Below are 22,223 nucleotides of genomic sequence, written 5' to 3' on the forward strand. Positions count from 1 at the left end.
ATAACACCCCTAACAAAAGAAGACTCTGAGTTCTTGAGTTTCCTCAAAGTTCCATTTTATTAGAGATGTCACATTGGCACATCTGGGAAAACCCGAATCGGAAAGCTTCCAGGTTTTCCCTACCCAAATGAAAGTCCAAGGCCCAGCCCAGCATCCGCATGTCCACCACACGATCCAATCAGGCACCATCCAAAACTGGAGATTCCTCCCAGTCATATCACCCCAGGTGTAGGGCAAGACGTCCTTGACTCTCCGAGAAAGGAATGTTATTTTGACTATATCTCTCCCATACTCCATATAATCCCTCCTCCCCATTTTCCCACAGCATTGAATGTGGCAGGCCTGAAGGCCCAATGCAAAAGATGGCTTCCAGGCCTCACAGCCACTTCTACAGCTCTTTAGAATGCAGAGAGAAGTTACATCAATCACTAGAGGGAACAGGAACAAGGAAGGAAACAGAAGGAGGCAAACACATCACAGCAGATCCTTTAAATCTCTCACCAGGCAGCTTGGAGAAACTATGGGTAGAAAGAAAGTAGGGCTGAAAAGAGATTACTGAAGCCAATTGAGTAGATTTTACATAGAAATCTAAGATCAGGAAGGCAAATAGAGCCTACCAAGAGAAGCCACCTACGAACAATTTATTTGGAAGACCCAACTAAGGTCATAAGTTTTACCCAGAAGGAAAGTGTTCAGGAGAGGGTGGAATATTGAGAGAGGAGGGTTGCTTAAGCTTATCCCAGAAGCAACTGCTGGATATGTATGGATTAAGTGAACCCATAGTCTGACCACCAATGGCGAGGCTTTGCATATGAAAAATCTACAGCATCCTGAGATTTCAGAGTCACACAGTATGTATCTCCTCACCCTGACCTCCATGGACAGCCAAAGGTTTTGGGGAGTTCATGCTTCATGTGACCAAAGGAAAAACACGATGGGAGAGTAACTATAGATGATAGATGAGAGAGAGAGACAGAGACAGAGACAGACAGAGAAGAGAGAAAAGAGGGGGGAGAGAGAGGGGAGAGACAGAGATATTGAGAGATAATAGATAGATAGATAGATAGATAGATAGATAGATAGATAGATAGATGATAGATAGATAGATAGATAGATAGATAGATAGATAGATAGATAGATGATAGATAGATAGATAGATAGATGATAGATGATAGATGATAGATAGATAGATAGATAGATAGATAGATAGATAGATAGATAGATAGATAGATAGATAGATAGATAGATAGATAGATGTAGTGAGGTATGGAGAGAGAAAGACAGAGAGAGAAACACACACACACACACAGAGAAACACACAGAGAAAGAAACACAGAGAAAGAGAAAGAGACAGATATACACACAGAGAGAGTGAAACAGCGAGAGAGAGAGAGAGAAACACTCAGAGAGAGAAATACAGAGAAAGAGAGAGGGAAACACACACACACACAGAAACACACACACACAGAGATACTTTCTTTTTAAAATGTGCTCTGGCTTTCCCTATAGCAATTTTAGTGCAAGACACTCAGACGCCACGAGCTGGCCTTGGGCTTGAAAAAAAAATGTCACACCTCTCCTTTCTGATCTATAGCCGGAAATCAGTCCAGAGATAACAAAGTCAGTAAGAGATAAGATGGGCAAACTAAGTGCAGGAAGTGGATTATCTGGCTTACTTTACAAGCCTTGTTCACTGGATAGCTTTAATACCAGACGCCGGAGATAACATCTCTTACAAATCACCAAAGTCTAATTTTACACCTCCTTTCTTCACCCTCTAATCCCAAACAGTAAACAGAGGTTAGAGAATGTGATCTTCTAGGGTGTCTAAAGAAAAATAAACATTGCCTGTGCAAGATGTCTGAATTGCTAATTCTCAATTTACAAATTATAGCCTTTATGTGTGTGTGGCATGAACAGGTGCCTCTAAATACAGGCACAAATATTTGCCAGCCTGAACCATCTTGGTAGCTCTTCCATTGACACCTCAGCAATCATCTTGATCTTTAGAGTAGAGTAGAGTAGAGTAGAGTAGAGTAGAGTAGAGTAGAGCAGAGCAGAACAGAACAGAACAGAACAGAACAGAACAAAACAAAACAAAACAAAAAACAAAGACCTGCAAATAGAAATAGAATGATTGTGGCAGAAGCAAGCAAAGGTAGTCCCAAAGTAATAGGCACCTTGGGTGCAATCCCAAAACAACTGGAGCTCCATTTGGACACCATCGGCATTGACAAATTCACCACCAATCAACTGCAAAAGGCGGCTTTACTCACAACATCTTCCATCCTGCGGCAATATCTGTAATCAAATACCCACATCTGCCAAACCCCAAGTTCTTGGAATGGTCTCCATAGGTAGACAAAAATGCCAAATCCAGTCTGAATACCTGGCTGATATTGTGGCGAGTGATAATCTCTTTTAGGAAGCTCAGTGATTTATTTTACCCATCTGCCTCCCCTTCAGAAATGTTCACAATAAATCTGTGACATAAATTAGGCAGCAAAGTTGTGCTCAAATGTCTCTAAATAAAAACCTTTGATATAAAAAAAGTCGGTCCAAAACTAACATTTTAACCAGTATAACATGGTTACCATATTCCAACCTGGGGCTCTCTAGATATATCAAACTATAATTCTTCTCAGACAGGCTGGGGATGATTGGAACTATACTCCAACGTGTCTGGATGACACAATATTGTATTATTGTATTATTGTATTATTGTAATATAGGGAAAAAAACTGTACTGGATTCTATCGGTATTGATATTATTAGAATAAATAATGCAGCTTATTTGAAGGATCATTCGGATGAGAAGTACAAGCTGGACTGGAGAAGATGGATTGACTATATTCAAAACAAAAACCAGACTAAAAAGTTTCAGTTAGCTTATGAATGAAGGCATAAAGAACGTTACAATTTATTCAAAGTTAGTTTAATAAAGGGGGGAGTTAAAGCACAAGAATAGTAACATGTTAAAATTAGCTAGCTTACGTTAGCGTATGGTTGTTAAATGTTTATACCCTGTATTTTGCTCTGGGAGGTCGGGGGGAGGTTAGGTGGGAAGAGGGAAGGGTAAGGGGGGTGATAATTGTAAAATTTATTTTAAAAATGTAATTAAAAAAAGAATAAATAATAAACAAAAAACAAGAGAAGAGAAGAGATGGAAGGGACCTTGGAGGTCTTATAGTCCAACCTCCTGCTTAGGCAGGAAACCCTATATCATTTCAGACAAATGGATATCCAACATCTTCTTAAAGACTTCCAGTGTTGGGGTATTCACAACTTCTGGAGACAAGTTGTTCCACTGATTAATTGTTCTCACTGTCAAGAAATTTCTCCTCAGTTCTAGGTTGCTTCTCTCCTTGATTAGTCCCCCCACCCCTGCTGCCCCCATTACTTCTTGTCCTGTTTTCTCCATAAATCTTATCTGTTCCCTTCCACTTCCATCAACCTTGCTAAGCATTTTTCCCCTAGACGAACACCTGCTTGCATGTCCAATCCAGAATAAGTGTCTCCTTGTTGATCATTGGCTTAAGGGAGCAGCTAGTCTTTTGTTGGCTTGAGGATTGAGAGACTGATTCTTCTTGCAGTGCATGGTACAGTGGCTCACTGCTGCAGCACACCTTTTTGAGAGACTTGATTTTGTTGCATGGGGTGATTTTCTGGGGGGGGGGAACCCCTATGGTTCAGTTGCCTTCAAAAAGCAAAGGAGTTCTACAAGAAGCCTTAGATGCTTGTTTTCTTGTACCTTCCTGCTATCTGCCTGGAGGCGTCTAGGACTGTTCTCCTTGTACCCTTTGCTGCTCCTTTTTCGCCCCCAGGTTTCCGCCCCTGCCATTAACCTCTACCATTTCGCCTCCACTGTTAGGACCCTAGCTGTTCGTGCCGGCCAATGGGACCCTGCCTCTTTAGTCCCAGAGCCCAAAAGCCAAGGGTGAATAGTATTTCTCCCAAAGGCCCATGAGGAAGGCAGGGTCTCATTGGCTGGCGCAAACAGCTAGGGTCCTAACAGCTGAGGCGAAATGGTAGAGGTTAATGGCTGGGGGCGGAAACCTGGGGGTGAAGAAGGGGCGGTGAAGGGTGCGAGGAGAACAGTCCCATTCCGGCCTGGAGACACAGCCTCTGCAATCTTGCTGGCTGTTTCCTCCAAGGTTTCCACCTAGCGAAGTTCAGGTTCTGCTAAAGCTGGCAGAGAAGAAGCAATCGGATTCTCCTGCTCCTTGGGGTGGAAAGAACAGGAGACCAAGGAGGAAGGGCATAAAATAGAGAAGATATCCTCAGGCTCCAGGCAGAGCTGCGTTGTATCAGGTTCCCAGGCAAAATAGCGGCAGATATTCCCAGCGTGGGATGACACAGCTGGTAGCCTTGAACTTGGCTTAAGGGTCTCGGAGACACAGCATGGCATGGCTCTATAAGAAGCCCCTATAAGATGGCTCTATAAGAAGTTGATTATCCCGTCAAAAGCAAAGATGCAAAATCCTTCTTGTGCCCCGAGGCAGTTCAAACCTATTGCTGCTTCCGCTTGTTACATGTCAACAGACTTTAAGCTTCGCGACCTTGAATGAATGATTGTTGATCCTTCATGTCACCGTCATCTTTGCCCCGGAGGCTCTCAGCTTGATTCCCCATCCACTTTGGCTTTTCCCAGAATCAACAACCTTTGCAGTTCTTCTTCTGCAAGGCCAGCAATTGGGGAGGATTGATCTGGGCCCCTAGATCGGAGGCCAAGGGCCACTTGAGCTTTTTTATTATTATAATTTTTTATTAAAAGTTTTTTTTAATTTTAAATTGTCCAAACAAACACAACACAAAGAATCCTCCTTCTTTACATACTGTAGAAAGTGTCTCAGTTGGTTACAAAAAGCTTCTGTGCGTCTCTTCCACTGTCGTCACAAAATTCGTACTAACTCAAGTATTTTGAATCAAATATTTTTATACATATTACCATCATCATACCTCCATTTTCATTTGACTATAATTGTTTAAACGTCCAAGCCACTTAAGCTTTTGACTGACATGCTGGAGACTAAGCTTAGAAAAGCAGGGAGAGTACGACAAAACCTAACTTTAATTCCTATCTCAATTGAAATCCACTTTGTGAATTGCCCATGAATGTAATAATCTTTCACTCCTGTTGCTTTAACTGTTGCCATCTCCAGGAACACTAACTTAGGAATTATGGTGGCTCAGTGGTTAGAATGGGGTACTGTAGAGTACTTCTGCTCTCTCCCAGCTGCCAGCGGTTTGATTCTCAGCGGCTTAAGGTTGACTCAGCCTTTCATCCTTCCAAGATCGATAAAATGAGGACCCAGATTGTTAGGGGCAAAATGCTAACCGCTTAGAGAGGGTTGTAAAGCACTGTGAAGTGGTACATAAGTCTAAGTGCTATTGCTATTGCTAGGTGGAGAGGACTTATCTCAGTGTAACATCTCAACTTATGCACTAAGACCATAACATGAGAGGTTGCGTCCTTTCCTTCCTTGCACTGAACTCATCTATGATATATTCTCCCCTTTTTCCTTAGGTTCAATGGGTTGTGCTTTGCCAGAATGCTTCTACCTACCAAACCTCACTTAAATGCATCATAAATGGTGAGATTTCTCAAGAAAGTGCTATTTCAGAAATCAGGAAAAGGAGGTCATCTGAATTCCTTACGCTAAATCACAAAGGAAAGATAGCGGGTCAGGGCAAAGCTAGAATGCTTTCCCAGTCTTGCTTGCCATAAACAGGGTGGGGAAGTGGCAGGCACCAAAGATTAGGTATACATGTAAAGGTCCCATTAAACAGAAAAAGCAGAGACATCACCCTGCCAACAAAAGTGTGTCTAGTCAAGGCTATGGTTTTCCCAGTTGCAATGGATGGCTGTGAAGGTTGGACCATAAGAAAGGCTGAGTGCCAAAGAATGGAGGCCTTTGAATTCTGGTGCTAGAGAAGACTCCTGCGAGTCCCTTGATATCCTAGAGGATATCAACCCTGACTGACTGCTCTTTAGGAGGCCAGATCCTGAAGATGAAACTCAAATACTTTGGCCACCTAGTGAGAAGGAAGGACTCACTGGAGAAGAGCCTAATGCTGGGAAAGATAGAGGGCAAAAGAAGAAGAGGACAGCAGAGAAGGAGGTGGCTGAATGGAGTCACCGAAGCAGTCGGCGAGAGCTTGAATGGACTGCAGAGGATGGTAGAGGACAGGAAGGCCTGGAGGAACGTGGTCCATGGGGTCGCGATGGGTCGCACACGAGTTGGCAACTAACAACAACAACAACAAACAGAACTATTGCTAAAATGCTTACATTCAGGAATCTTCTGAAGCAAAGGATCAGCAGCTGCTTGGAGTTTTATTTGCTTGTTTGTAGGATTTATACCACTGCCCACTCACCCTTGGTGATTCTGGGCAACTTACAAACAGTAAAAAAAACCAACATAAAAAAGGTTCATTCCATGTCAAGTGTCTGATTTCAGAAAAGTGCCCCGCTCAGCCATCACGAATTTCAATGAAATTTGGTGTGACCAATGTCATTGAACACGTGTCCCCAATGAAAACAGGATAACTGTTACATTTGCTGATGCAACACTTGTGAAGATATAGTTATTTGTGTGACACACACACACACACACTCCAATAATACAGCCTTCGACAGTATGACTTCTGAAGTTTTAGCAACTTTGAGACATACATATCTTTGGCAATATTTTGTTGAGAGAAACAAAACCTGACCATCTTGTACAACTTGTTGTGCTCTAGTAAACAAAATAATAACAACAATCTCATGAGCATTTTCCATCTAGATAAGTTGAAGCAAAGTTGGCTGAAAATGACTGCGTCTCGAAAAAAAAAGGTTAAAGTTTGGCTTTTTCTATCTCTGGAAGGAAAGGTATGAGAAACAGGAAACTTTATCAATGTTTATTGGAGATGCGTGTGCATGTTCACACCAAATGTCACCGAAATCCGTGATGGTTGATTAGGGAGCCCCCAGACCATTTGACATGGAATGACCCAAAAGAATAAAAGCAATAACGGTTCAATAAGGGCCAACTGAATTCAGGGGGAGGGAGGGTTAAACTAAGTCCACTTCTGATTATGTAGGGATTCTGGATTAATCCCTCTTTTAACTCCGCTACCAATCGATCTAAGCATATCCAGTAGCCACAGAGCAAGCAGCTACTTCTGACATCTGCCTCACCATGGATTCAACTCTGCATCTATGGTCTAGCAAGCCGGGTTTGTTCCTACGCCTCATACAACGTTATAGTAAGTTGTAAGATTTTTTTTTTAAAGCCAAGTAGTTAAGTAGGACAATAATCCAATAAATCTCTTAGAAAAGCATCCATAAATTTCCCTCAGAGAGCCTTGAAAGAGTTCAGTGGATTATCAGAGAAAGCTTGATGAAGAGATTAGTCACACCGCTGTCTGGGAGACCGAGGGAGAATCAACCTTCTCTACCGTGCACTGAGGAGATGTGGATAATTCTTGCTTGGACAACTGTGAAGGCCAAGATCCTTGATGGATTCATGCTCTACATCCCACAAATCACCCAACCACCAATTAACTTTGGATGAGACAGACTTCTACATCTACCTATCTTCTTAGGCTTTGGGCAGGTCCAAAGGCCAGCCAGACTTCAGAGTCTTGCAACTCAAGCAATGAGTGAAGCATCCAAGTGATGCAGTGGTGGGTTCCTAACCGTTTACTATTGGTTTGCCGAGAGAGGGCACTTTGCTTCGTGCGCGGGCGCCCGCCGTGCATTGCTAAGGATGTGCAGTTTAGTGAAAACTGTTCTGTGCATGCACAGAAACATGCCAGCGACAGGAAGAAGAGGCTGCAGGCCGCTCGAAATTTGAAAATGGGCCAAAATTGGTTCCCGGGCTGGACTTTTGACATGCCTGTTCTAAGCACATCCAATCCCAAGATTTGAATCTGCTCCCCTCAGAAGTGGTGCCACAAATTTGCAGATTCATTCTGCTGAGTATAGAACGGGGGAAATCCCCCACCCCATAACACAAATACACACTTTCTCCATCCAGCAATTTCCAGCGATGTCGATATACCTGAGTGAATTTGAAATGGGAAAGTACATTCATTTATTATTCCTGGCAATTCTTCCTTCAGAGAAGCAAATATTTGGGGCCATCTCAATTCCTTCCTCTCCAACTAATTGGTCAAGACCTGGAGAAGATGAATCTGAAGTTGCAAGCCGCCTCCAGAGCATCCCAGAGAGCCACAGTGATTAGAATGCAAATACCACAGGCTAACTCTGCTGACTGTCAGCAGTTCGACCCTGACCAGCTCAAGGTTGACTCAGCCTTCCATCCTTCTGAAGTTGGTAAAAGGAGGACCCAGATTGTTGGGGGCAACACATTAAAATATTTACAGACGTAATCTGCTTCAACTCCTATCCTCAAAATGACCCTTTAGAGCACGGCACACCAGAACAATTAGACACAAAGACAGTTTTTTTCCCCAAGCGCCATCACTCTGCTAAACAAATAATTCCCTCAACGCTGTAAAACTATTCACTACGTCTGCACTACTATTAATCTTATCATCATTCCTATCACCCATCTCCTCCTACTTATGATTGTAACTTTGTTGCTTGTATCCTTACAATTTATACTGTTTGTTTCCTAGTATGATTTGATTGCTTATTTGTACCCTGTGACTATCATTAAGTGCTGTACCTTATGATTCTTGACGAATGTATCTTGTCTTTTTATGTATCTTGTCTTTCTATATACACTGAGAGTATCTGCACCAAAGACAAATTCCTTGTGTGTCCAATCACACTTGGCCAAGAAAGAATTCCATTCCATTCCATTCCATTCCACTCCACTCCACTCCATTTCTATTCTATTCTATTCTATTCTGCTTAGAGACAGCTATAAAGCTCTATGAGGCGATATATATGACTTACTGAGTTTGATCCTAGGTAGAGGCAGATATTTCTCTCTCTAGGCACAATGTTAATATATCTGCAGGACAAAACTCTGCATTGGCGACACGAAGGGCATCCGGCCATTAAACACTCTGCTAGCTCCATATCAGTTGCCCAGACTCCACACCACAAGGGATTATAAGGTCGTTAAAAGAAGATGATTGCTACTGCTATACATTCAAATTAGCTGCCGCTGCAGCAATGGGCATGGTTGAGTAGAAGGCTACCCCGATCATGGTACCAGTAGCAGCTGAAGAAAGAGGCTACCCACAGTGACTTACTGATAAAGTTGGCCTGGCCGGTGAAGATGGTATACTGGAGCTCATATGAGCCGACGCTGAACTCATCATCAGAGATCCAGTGGACAGTGATGGTGTCGTGGGAGGCGGTGCAAAGTTCTTCACGGACAGAGGGCGGGTTGGGTGCTGTAGAAGCAAACAAGAAGTGAGCAGCTTTCTGTCCTCCTCATGAGAAACCATTCATCCTTGTTCTATAAAGGTAAAAGTTTCCTTATCCAATTGTGTCCGACTCTAGGGAGCAATGCTTCTCTCTGATTCTTAGCCAAGGGACCCAGCATTATCCAAAGATGCTTCCATGATCATGTGGCCGGCGTGACTATAAGCCGAGGTGCACAGAACACTTCCCACTGAAGTGATACCAGTGGTGGGATTCAAATAATGTAACAACCGGTTTTCTGTCCTAATGACCAGGTAGATAGACGGGGCTTGGTCATGTGACCGTGTGGGCATGGCCAACTCAACATCACTCAGGTCGATGGGCTCTTGGCCTTAGCTGTTACAATGTAGCTGCCGGAGAGGCAGTTTCTGTAAGCAAGGCAATAAAGATTAGGCTAGAAACAACACCAAAATGTTTCCTTCCTGCTTTCCTTACAGGATTAGCCCTGTAAAGTGGAAAAAAACCAAAATGAGATTTCTTCCAACAACCGGTACTCCGAACCTCTTAGAAAGTTAAGAACCGGTTCTCCCGAATAGGTGCGAACTGGCTGAATCCCACCGCTGAGTGATACCTATTTATCTACTCGCATTTGAATGCTTTCGAACTGCTAGGTGGACAGGAGCTGGGACAAGTAACAGGAGCTCACCCTGTCTTGCAATGCTCAGGTCTCGAACCCAGGCTGTCAATTGCTAAGAGAATTGCACCCAATTTTGCAAGCTTCTTGCTCCCGTTGTTAAGCAAATCATTGCAGCCATTAAGAGAATCATGCAGTCAGTAAGCAAACCTGTCTTTCTCCATTGATTTGCTTATCAGAAGCTGGCTGGGAAGCTGGAAGATGGCCACTTTGTGAGGTCCTTGTTGAATGACCCACCGTGATTCACTTAATAACGGCAACCAGAAATGCTGGAATTTCCATTGCTAAATGGTGTGATCATGGCACGTTCCCACTTACAAGTGCATTTGCTTAGCGACGGAAATTCCAGTCCCAATTTCCATTAAAGTGAGGACTAGCCATGCGTTTACACCCTACTGGTGTGAATGGTGCAGCCAAGCAACACTATCTGGTGTCCTACGTGGCAATTCTTGTTCTCTTTTGGGCCGGGCTGACAGAAATAAATCCCACTTTTATATACCAAGCAGGTTTTACTCTTGAGGCTACAAGGCACAAATGGAACAGAAGTAAATTGCATCCCCTCTACTTATCCACAAAAGTCCAGAGCACTGGAGAAAAAAGAAAACGAAAACGAAAAATGGAAAAACACACACACACACACACAAAAACAGCAAGGTAGGGAAAGGAACTCACCGAAGACCTTTAAGACTGCAAAATTGGCACAAACCTGTTAGATAATCCAGGCCCTCCAGCAATTTCTTCTCTCTGGAAAAATCTAAAGCAAAGTTTTCAAAGGCATCGTTAAAATTGATATCGGGTATCAAAACTTGAGAGGATGCAGTTGCCATGGCAACCCTGAAAGACAGAGAGAGAGAAAAAAGAGCATCGCTAACCATTAGGTGCTGCATGTCATTCCCAGGCGGCAATTTGATGTTTGATGAAAGGGCTGGAAACAGCCCTTTCCATGCTGTAAGGCTCTTGTAGCAAAGGGGAGGGGGAGGGGTGGGGGGGCAGAGGGGAGGGGGAGGAAGGGGAGAGAAAAAAGAGAGAGGGGGGGAGAGGGAGACCAGCCGGATTGAGATGATGGAGACATCCCTAAATGTGGATAAAAGACTGGAAGCTAGATGAGGGCACTCGGACCCCTTCCCCCCTTCTCCAGTTTGTTATTTCATTCCTTTATTTATTATTTACTTATGACTGTTATTTCCATGCAGCTCAGCTCCAAAATGGCTCCAAGAAATATACGGCAGGAGTGGAAGTTAAAAAACATCAAAACAGCGACAATATTACTAATCAGCAAAGACAGATCATTCATCTCCGCAAGAGCTACTTGCCTGAAAGGAGGGTGGGAATACATTAACCACGTACCACTGAATTAATGATTAAGTTCTGTATCAGTCTATAAAGACCACGCTAGCATCCCTGGCCTCTAATTCCTGATCTTTATGTAACGCCGTTGCATGATGGCTAAGAGTTGCTTGATGCTGGGTTGTTTTTGAGAATGAACAATGTTTGGGGAGATGGAGCGAGATCCTCCGGACTTCCGGCAGGTGAGTTGGGCTGTTTTTTGCTCTCCGCAGGCTTCAGGAAAGCCTCTTGAAGCCTCCAGAGGGAGAAAATTGGTCCAACGGGCAACCCAGAAATTTGTTCCCAAACTTCCAGTGGGCCCCGTTGGGCTGTTTTTCGCCCTACCTAACCTTCAGGAAAGCATCCTGAAGCCTGCGGAGGGCAAAAAACGGCCTCACATGCAAACAGGAAGTTTGGGAACGGATTTCCAGGTTGCCCGTTGGGCAGTTTTTCTCCCTCCGGAGGCTTCAGAGGGCGAAAAATGGCCAAAAATTAAGGCCAAAAATCAGCTGGGCAGATGTGCACTGGAGCTGACAGGGCAATGCCTCACGTGCCCTCAGAAATGGCTCCGCATGCCACCTGTGGCACGCGTGCATAGGTTCGCCATCGCAGGTCTAGAATCTACAAGATGCACTGAATTTTTTTTGTGGACATCCAGGAAAAAAAAAACCCATCTCTGTGTTGTTTGGAAAAGAATCCAAAGCTTTGCACGGACTTCTGAGCAGGATGAGCAGCCTGCTGATTCCTCTTGTAGATGGAAAAACCTCTTTCAAGCTTTTGAGCCGTACTTGGAGGCAAGTTAAGTTCCATGAGATTAAGAGCTTTCGCCTTTCAGCAGACCATCCCTGACCCTGCCAAACACGATGACAAGTCAGCTTCCTAGGACGGCCTTGGTCGCGATGCTACTCAAGCTACTTCAGGACCTTATCCCAAAGGTGCTTTTTTCAAGAGGCAACTGGACTTTCTGGGTTGTTTTTCCTTTGAAGACGTTTCGCTTCTCATCCAAGAAGCTTCTTCAGCTCTGACTGGATGGTGGGGGAATGGAAGGATTTATACTCCTTGCAGACAGCTGGTCATTTGCATCCTTTTAGAGGGTCATTGAGGCCCCCTGGAGGTTTGTCTGTGTCTTTGCAAATGGGTATGGAGCCTTCTTGGAACTGTTGAAAGGACTGTGTTGCAGATTGGAGATAGAAAAGAGCTGTTCAATTTTGACATAGGTGGCCTCTTTGACCCCTTTTCCAAACCAGTGATCCTTTCTGCCCTCTCTCAACAGAGGGGGAGGGATACAACATCATCTATCTACAATCTACAACACAGTCCTTTCAGCAGTTCCAAGAAGGCTCCACACCCAGTTGCACCACTTGGGTGACACTGAGGACACAGGCAAACCTCCAAGTGGCCTCAGCGACTTCCTAAAAGAATGCAAATGACCAGCTGTCTGCAAGGAGTATAAATCCTTCCATTCCCCACCATCCAGTCAGAGCTGAAGAAGCTTCTTGGATGAGAAATGAAACATCTTCAAAGAAAAAAACAATAAGTCCAGTTGCCTCTTGAAAAAACACCCTTGGGACAGCCATGACCTGGAGGACTGAGAATCTCTACGGACTTTTAGCTATACAATTTGGGATGAACGCCCTTGGAATGGTGTGGAAATAGGAATGGATTTCCAGAGGGGGGAAAATGGCAGACTATGCCACCAGAGTTGAAATTTTGGGCTTAGACAACTTAGAACTATGCCGCCTTCTGACCAAAGCGTAGTATATAAAATTATCTGCTACAATGTCCTACCTGTCAATGACTACTTCTGCTTCAAGCACAACAATACACCAGCACACAACAGGTACAACTTAAGGTAAACCGCTCCAAATTTGATTGCAGAAAATACGACTTCAGCAACAGAGTGGTCAACGCCTGGAATGCTCTACCTGACTCTGTGGTTTCTTCCCCAAACCCCCATAACTTTAATCTTAGACTGTCTACCCTCCACCTCACCCCATTCCTAAGAGGTCCGTAAAGGGAGCATGCGTAAGCGCACCAGTGTGCCTACCGTCCCTGTCCTAATGTCCCATTTTATTTGTACCTTTTTCATGTATTCAAAATCAGGTTTATACCTTTATCTGTTATCTTATATGTATGCATGCTTGACAAAATAAATCAAATAAAAATAAAATAAATAAACCAGGTAGCGCTACTCAGGTGACCCCGAGGACACAGATCAACCTCCAAGTGGCCTCAACGGCCCTCGAAAAGGATGCAAAGGACCAGCGGTCTGCAAGGAATATAAATCCTTCCCTTCCCCACCATCCAGTCGGAGCTGAAGAAGCTTCATTGGGTGAGAAGCGAAACGTCTTCAAAGAAAGTCCAGTTGCCGCTTGAAAAAAGCACCTTTGGGACAACCGTGACCTGGATGACCGAGAGTCCTCCAAACACATTCGGGAACTTACCAAACTTGGAATGGGGGTCTCTTGGGAAGACAGCAGCTGGGGAGGGGTCCCTCAGAACTCTTACCAAAACAACATCTGTCCCACCCACCCTTTGTCTTTGGAGTGGTACCTTTCTGCCACATTCTTCGCTGTTTGCAGGAACCGGGCGTGGTCGCTCTCTTTCAAGATGTGTTCCGCTTGGTTGATGAGGACCGTGGATCGCTCCAGGCACTGCCGGCAGTTGGCTACCTGCTGGGCTAACTTCCTCAACTTCATCACCTTTGGGGAAGGAAAATAGAGGATGCTACAGCAACAACCGGAATCTCATTAGCACCCATCGTATCTGGAAGAAACAGCAAGGTGTCCAAGACATCAATGCTTTAAAATTAAGGGACAGGGGAGCGAAAGGAGAGGATGAACGACCAGCAGATGAAAGAAAGCTGATGGGAAGCCAGATCCTGCAGGGTGATCTTGCTGCCAGCTCAATACTGGGAAAGGAAGTGTTGCAGCAACTACAGGCAGGGAGGGACCTTCTCAACGGGGGACCAGACTTTCCGACTGCAGGATAATACTGTATGTGCTTAGAAGCCGGCAGAATGATTAGCAGCTTCCATAATGAATTCGGGGAAACATTTCCACTCTCTGTCCTGTTTAGCTAGCCCCAGAAAGGGACGTTCTCCCATTTTGTTTTGTTTTTTTTAAACTACTACCGTTTTCTCAATTCCAAATTTTCTTTTGGAGGGACAAAGGGGATTTTAAAGAAACACTTGCGGATGATGGCATATGATTTTCTTGCACTAATTTGATGGTCAAGCAACTCGGGAGCATTGAACACTCAAGTGAGTAGACAGCCACATGTGAAATAGTATAGGTTTTTTCCTGCTTGAGCTGGACTAGAAGACCTCCAAGTTCCCTTCCAGCTCTGCTTTATTCTATTCTATTCTATTCTATTCTATTCTATTCTATTCTACTCTGCTCTACTCTTTCTATTCTATTCTACTCTTTCTATTCTATTCTATTCTATTCTATTCTACTCTACTCTACTCTACTCTACTCTTTCTATTCTATTCTATTCTATTCTACTCTACTCTACTCTTTCTATTCTATTCTACTCTACTCTACTCTTTCTATTCTATTCTATTCTATTCTATTCTACTCTACTCTACTCTACTCTACTCTACTCTTTCTATTCTATTCTACTCTACTCTACTCTACTCTACTCTTTCTATTCTACTCTACTCTACTCTACTCTACTCTTTCTATTCTATTCTATTCTACTCTACTCTACTCTACTCTTTCTATTCTATTCTACTCTACTCTACTCTTTCTATTCTATTCTACTCTACTCTACTCTTTCTATTCTATTCTACTCTTTCTATTCTATTCTACTCTACTCTACTCTACTCTACTCTTTCTATTCTACTCTACTCTACTCTACTCTTTCTATTCTATTCTATTCTACTCTACTCTACTCTACTCTACTCTTTCTATTCTATTCTATTCTATTCTATTCTACTCTACTCTACTCTACTCTACTCTTTCTATTCTATTCTACTCTACTCTACTCTACTCTTTCTATTCTATTCTATTCTACTCTACTCTACTCTACTCTTTCTATTCTATTCTATTCTATTCTATTCTATTCTATTCTATTCTACTCTACTCTACTCTACTCTACTCTACTCTACTCTACTCTTTCTATTCTATTCTATTCTATTCTATTCAATTCTACTCTACTCTACTCTACTCTACTCTACTCTTTCTATTCTATTCTACTCTACTCTACTCTTTCTATTCTATTGTATTCTACTCTACTCTACTCTACTCTACTCTACTCTACCCAAGGAGGGAAGCAACTTAGAACTTAGAAGGAGAAATTTCTTAACGGTGAGAGCAATCAACCAATGGAATAGCTTCCCTTGAGAAGTTGTGGGTGCTCCATTTCTTTCAAAAAGAGACTGGACAACCATTTGTCTGGAATGACATAGGGTCCCCTGCTTGAGCAGGGGGTTGGACTAGATGACCTCCAAGGTCCCTTCCTCCATTATTCTATGTTCCATGGCTCCCCCAGAATCATTGGAGCCCAAAGGAACAGTGTACGAGCATTCCACATTACATTATACAAAGACTACATGATGACATTGTTTTATCCCATCTCTGGTGCAATGGGAATGAAAGAGTTTGTGTGTGGAAGGTTGTTGCTTTATCACAGCTGCCCCTTCCAGAGAGAGAAATGCACCCTGCGTACAAGGCTCAACCCGATGCCTTCCCAAAGATTATTGGATTATTTCTATGCTTTGCAGGGAACCGGACAACATGACAGCAGCTCTCCAAACACTTCCTTGTCAGCTTCTAAATCAGAGTTGAAGTACCTGCCAAGAGCAGGCTGTCAGTCTGAGCCCCTCTCTGACAAGTGATGGGAAAGTGGAAGAGACCCACGCCCACGGCTGAAAATGCGCCAGCATCTCTCTCTCTCTGTGGCTGCCTGTCACTTCCCTCAAAGAAGGCGCAATTAACCCTTGCCCCAATGGCAGCCTCAACTCCATTCCTACTCCCCCTGGAACCTTTACCTTTGCTCTGCTCAAACGTTTGTGCGTGTGTGTGTGTGTGTGTGTGTGTGTGTATGCGTGCATTGCTTGGTTTTGTTTTTTATATACTCTTGCATTCTTTTCTCTCTCTTTCTTCTCTCTCTGCTCTGTCTCTCTGTTTCTCTCCCTCTTCTCTCTCTTCTTTCTCTTCCTCTCTCTCCACTCTTTCCTCTCTCTCTCTCTCCTCTCTCTCTCTCTCTCTCTCTCCAGCTCCAATACATGTTTTTTTTCTACATCCCACCCTCACCTAATCCCACCTTAAAGTTCCCTCCAGCATAAAAAGGTCTCTTGCTTACATGCAAGGAACTGTCACTGAGAAAATCAGTGAGAGCTGATATAGGAAAGAAGGCATCCCCAGAAAAAGGATATGCCCGGGAAGGCACAAATAGCATAATTTTTTAAAAAGCTGTCAGCTATATTGTCACAATACCATTAACGAGAGGAGAAATAAAACGCAGTAGATTTTATCAAAGATAAAATGGCAAACATTCAAAGAAAGCAGCACACCGAATATGATGGCAAGCATATCTTACACAACCCTGTTTCGTTTTTTAGCCAAGAAAAAAAAAGATGTAAAAACAGAATACAGAATAACAGAGTTGGAAGGGACCTTGGAGGTCTTCTAGTCCACCCCCACCCCCACCCCTGCTCTGGCAGGAAACCCTAAAACCATTTCAGACAAATGGTTGTCCAATATCTTCTTTAAAACTTCCAGTGTTGGAGCATTCACAGTTTCTGGAGGCAATTTGTTCCATTGATTAATTGTTCTCACTGTCAGGAAATATCTCCTTAATTCCAGGTTGCTTCTCTCCTTGATTAGTTTCCACCCATTGCTTCTTCTCCTGCCCTCCGGTGCTTTGGAGAATAGCTTGACTCCCTCTTCTTTGTGGCAGCCCCTGAGATATTGGAAGACTGCTATCATGTCACCCCTAGCCCTCCTTTTCATTAAACTAGACATACCCAATTACAAATGTCCGCATTATTAGTTGGTTCTTCTTTTTCTGTTTTAAGCAAAAATTGCCATCTGATGGAAACAATCAGACTGTGGTCATCTTTAAAGGCAAGTAGATGTTGTAGGTACTCCAACGGTAGAGATTTCTAAGAAGAGACTGGACATTTGTCTGAAAGGGTATAGAGCAGTGATGGCGAACCTATGGCACGCGTGCAACAGGTGGCACGCGGAGCCATTTGTCAGGGCACGTGAGGCGCTGCGCTGTCAGCTGGCCAGCGGGCATGCGTGCGCTGGCCAGCTGAGTTCACCCTTTTTAAAAGCCATTTTTCACCCTCCCCAGGCTCCAGAGGTTTTATAGGAGCCTGGGGAGGGTGAAAAGAGCCTCCACCCCCCCCCCCCGAGGCCCTCCAGAGGTTTCATGAGCTTCCATGAAGCCTCCAGAGCACAAAAAAACAGCCCTACGGGCAAACCGGAAGTTCGGGAACGGACTTCCGGTTTGCTCGGAGGATTGTTTTGAGCGCTCCTCTGGAGCCTGGGGAGGGCGAAAAAAGCATGTAAAAATGGGGGGAGCGCCTGTGGTGTGCGCATGCGCACTGGCGGGGGGGGAGTGCATTGCATTATGGGTGCAGCACACCCTCACACGACCCCCTTGTGCTCCCCCCACTTATGGCAACCGAGCCAAAAAAGGTTCGCCATCGCAGGTATAGAGGATCCTGCTTGAGTAGAGGATGGACTGGAAGACCTCCAAGGTCTTCCAGTCCATCCTAGCAGAGGCTTTGCTCTCCTAAGAAATGGATATCTTGGATATATGTTTTGAGTTTCTCCCGCAGGAAGTTAAGTACACTGCAGCTGTGCAGAACAATTAGCAGCCTCCTTTTTTTGCCACCCTGCCAAAATCTGCAGGTAGCCCCCATTCCTGCCAATCTTTCCCTGCTCACCTTCCTTCTTCATTACCGGAAAATGTCACCGCCAATGCTAGGCAAAAGAAAGGGGCTCATTCCAGCAAACAGCAGGCAGGCCAGGCTTCAAACAGCTGTTTGCACAAGGAAATGACACTCCTGCTGAGATTTAATGGGTTGATGGATGGTTCATTTATGCCCAAACTCATCAAGAAGAGGATCCGGAGACAGAAAGGGTGGAGGGGGAGGGGAAATCAGGAGGAGAAGGCGCTACCAATACTTGGTGGGAGGAGCATGGTAAAATGTCAAGCAGATTTTAAGCACCCCACACACATACCCCAGCACCTTAAAAATGCTGCTTTGGTCAAATCCTGCAAGGAGGAAGTCCTCAAGGAAGCACACTGCCTTATCCTTTCTGGAGAAAGCAATGGATGGAAAGCAGTCAAGGAGAGAAGCCACCTAGAACTAAAATTGAAATTTCCTGACAGTTAGAACAGTTTATCAGTGGAAGGATTTGCCTCGAGAGAAGTTATGGATGCTCCATCAGTGGAGTCTTTTAAGAAGAGTCTGGACTTGTCTAAAATGATAAATAGGGTCTACTGCTTGAGCAGGGGGCTGGACTAGAAGACCTTCTGGGCAATAAAAGCTGACCGTCTAGAATAGAATAACAGGTCTTCTAGTCCAACCCCCAGCTCAGGCAGGAAATCCTACACCATTTCAGTCAAACGGTTGTCCAATCTCTTCTTAAAAATTTCCAGTGTTGGAGCATTCACAACTTCTGGAGGCAAGTTGTTCCACCAAGGCCCCTTCCAACTCTGTTATTCTGTTCTGTTCTGAGAAACATCCGATTTCATAAACCATAAATGTTAGATACTTGCTCTAACTTCAGTGGTTTCCACCAAGGTCCTCTGCTCCGGCGGGAACAGAGGTTTAATCCTATTGGTCGAAGGGTCTGAAGGGTCCCTACTAAAGGGCTGCTGTCAGAGTCAACTTTCACTGGATTGTTCTCACTTGTACTTAATAAAGAGCTGTTGTTACCGTTAAGCCCGTGTGTGCTTAACCATGACCCAATCGAACAATAAAAACATTTGACATCTCAAACCAAAAGGTTTATTATTCCTCCTGAAACCAAGACAAAACACTTTGACCCTGGTTTTCAAGTTTCCCTCCCGTACCCTCCCTTGATGCCAAGGGTAAGATGGCAGAAACACTGCCCGGATACTTGTAGAAATCCAGAGCTTTGAAAACAATTTTGCTAAAAACATTCTCCATCAATGGGGGAGGGGGGGGGAAATCAGTCCTGAAATCAGAATGGCTAGCTGTCTTCCCTTGTTTGTTTTTGGGCAGGTGATCACTTAATATGATTCATGTTAGCTTTGTCAGCCTTCCAGGGAATTGGAGAACACCAAGGGTGGGATTCAGCCAGTTGAGACCAGTTCGGGTGAACCAGATGTTAATTTTGCATCTGGTTCGCCGAACCGGTAGTTGGAAGAGCTAGCTGGCCCCTTCCAAACCACCCCGACCCCTCCAGGAGTTGCCACACAGCCCATTCATCATGCCAGGTAAGTGCAGGACCCGCGTGGAAACTCTGGGCATACTCCCCCTTCCGGAGGCTCAAGGAAAGCCTCGGAGTCTGGGGAAGGTGAAAACGCCCCTCCCCCAGCCGTGATGCAGGAGGCCGAGTAGGCCATGCTCCCTATGGCCTAGCCCACCCAGCAACCGGGTGGAGAACTGGTTGCTAAACATTTTCATTCCCACTCCTGGACAACACTGTATTCTGTCCAGAAGCACTGAGGTCCCTCTTCCACCGGTCGTCTACTTTCTAAGATTCGAATGAATAATTTTAATTTCAAACAACTCTTGGGAATTTCAAGCAATCAAAGACCTTGCTGGAGCCCATCCAGGAGCAGCTGCAATTCACAGGACAGAAGTAACAATCACCTAGCCATGTTTCCCTGCCTGACTCCCAAGGCCGAGAAATGTGTAATGCCCAGTTCATTTCATTTGAAAACTGACAGTCTCGGCACGCTGTTCCTTTATTGTTAGGCCAACTTGGTCACTGAAGGGACTGCTAACTTTTCTCCGATGGCTAAGTTCATGAATATTAAGTTGGTAGTTTATGAACCGTTCATGAATATTAAGTTGATCATGGTATTTGTTTAGGGAATATATTTCTGTGGTGGCCGGTTTGGGGAATCTGACCATGATACTTATTAAGTATTAAGAGCTGGGGTGGCACAGTGGTTAGAATGCAGTATTGCAGGCTAATTCTGCCGACTGCCAGCGGTTCGATCCTCAGCGGCTCAAGGTTGACTCAGACTTCCATCCTTCCAAGGTCAATAAAATGAGAACCCAGATTGTTGGGAGCAGTAAGCTAACTTTGTAAACCCCTTAGAGAGGGCAGTAAGATGCATATAAGTCTAAGTGCTACTGCTCTTATTGTTTCACTGCATTTTGAAACCAAACAATTGGACAATGGAAGAGTTGAACTTCAGGAAAATAGTCTATAAACTCATAAAGGGAGCTAGTTTTCCAGCCACATAGGACACTGAGGTTCTACCACCACAACAGAATGGATGGCCTAAAGAGAACACTCAAAGCTAGCCCTAAAGTGGACTTCCCACTCAATCAGCATCTTCTGTTAACCACTCCAACCCACTCGTCTCTTAACAGCATCGCCGTCCTACCTTCGTCTCTTTGATCTTGACAGCGATCACTTGCTTGCGCTGGCGGATAATGTCCACTAACTTATCGCATTCCTCCATCAGTTTGGCCTCATGCATGGCTGTGTTTACCTAAAGAGGAGAGAGAATGGAAAGGAAGGAGGAACAGGTAAGAATGGAGCAGAGTAAGAACTATGCCATGTCTACAGCAAACACTACAAGAGTTTGGTCTGCTGGTTAAGGCAGTAGGTTAGAAATCGGGAGACAGGGAGCAGGAGACTAGTCCCACTTTATCCATGAAAACCAGCTGAATTTGAACCAATTACCAGAGAGTTCTAGCCCCCCTTTAGCCATGAAAACCAGCTGGGTGACTTTGAACCAATTACCAGGAGACAGAGAATTCTAGTCCTGCTTTAGGCATGAAAGCCAACTCTCTGACTTTCACCAGGAGACAGAGAGTTCTAGCCCCACTTTAGCCATGAAAACCAGCTGGGTGATCTTTGGGCCAATCACCAGGAGACAGGGGGTTCTAGTCCTGCCTTAGGCATGAAAGCCAACTCTTTGTGCCAATCACCAAGAGATTGTGAGTGGAACAACTTGGCTTCAGAAGTTGTGGGTACTCCAAGACTGGAGGTTTTTAAGAAGAGATTGGCCAGCCACCCCAGGAATGAAAACTATTCTGGCAACTTTGAGCCAGTCTCTCTCTCCCTCCCTCTCTCTCTCCCTCTCTCTCCCACCCTAACTTGAGCTATTGATGGTGGCAAATAAGCTCATTCACGACTGCGCCATGAAGATTATCATGGAGACCTGGCTTTATCCACTTATACTGAATGTGTTAGTGGAGCTAGCTACCTGCACCCCACACCGCTTTGACCGAAACAGCAACTCCAACACAAGCAAAGGCGGAGGATTTGTATTTACACACATAATGCCTGGTGTACTAACAGTAGAGTTACTTATACACACTGTTCTCCAGAAGTGGAATTCTTAACTGTCCTTTGTCGGCCACTTTATTTACCTAGAGACATTTCTGTTTTGAGATGTATTTTCTGTTTTGTTTTTTGCTTTGGCTGTACCAAGGGAAGCTCATTCCATTTCATTGTACACATGTTGTGCATTGACAATAAAGGTTTGATTTGATTTCTATTCCAAGTGAGGCTCAGGATGTATCTGTGGGGTGGCAGGCAGATTTTGAGAATTGAAACAGCCCTTGGGGAAAAGGGACAAGCATCCCCTTCCTTTCCTGTAGCTTTCCTGCTCTCCCTGCTGTCTCCTGAGACTACTTTTCATTTTGAAAAATGGTGCTCCATTACCAACACACACCATACATTCCTGCCTCATATGTCATTT

The 22,223-nt window shown here is 44.4% G+C and overlaps 1 protein-coding gene across 2 annotated transcripts in view; it reads right to left on the bottom strand.

The window, feature by feature from the left end:
• MID2 (midline 2) overlaps positions 1–22,223 on the bottom strand; it is a 205,449-nt gene that overhangs the window by 20,387 nt on the left and 162,839 nt on the right. For both annotated transcript variants that reach the window (XM_081964109.1, XM_081964108.1), the window contains exons 4-7: positions 20,898–21,005; positions 13,902–14,050; positions 10,729–10,856; positions 9,214–9,357 (exon numbers count right to left, since the gene is read on the bottom strand). In XM_081964109.1, coding sequence (XP_081820235.1) covers positions 9,214–9,357; positions 10,729–10,856; positions 13,902–14,050; positions 20,898–21,005 — 529 coding nt within the window. The remainder of the gene's footprint in view (positions 1–9,213; positions 9,358–10,728; positions 10,857–13,901; positions 14,051–20,897; positions 21,006–22,223) is intronic.

The sequence above is a fragment of the Natrix helvetica genome (genome assembly GCF_964273705.1).
Source record: "Natrix helvetica genome assembly, chromosome: 11".
NCBI classification, from domain to species: Eukaryota; Metazoa; Chordata; class Lepidosauria; order Squamata; family Natricidae; genus Natrix; species Natrix helvetica.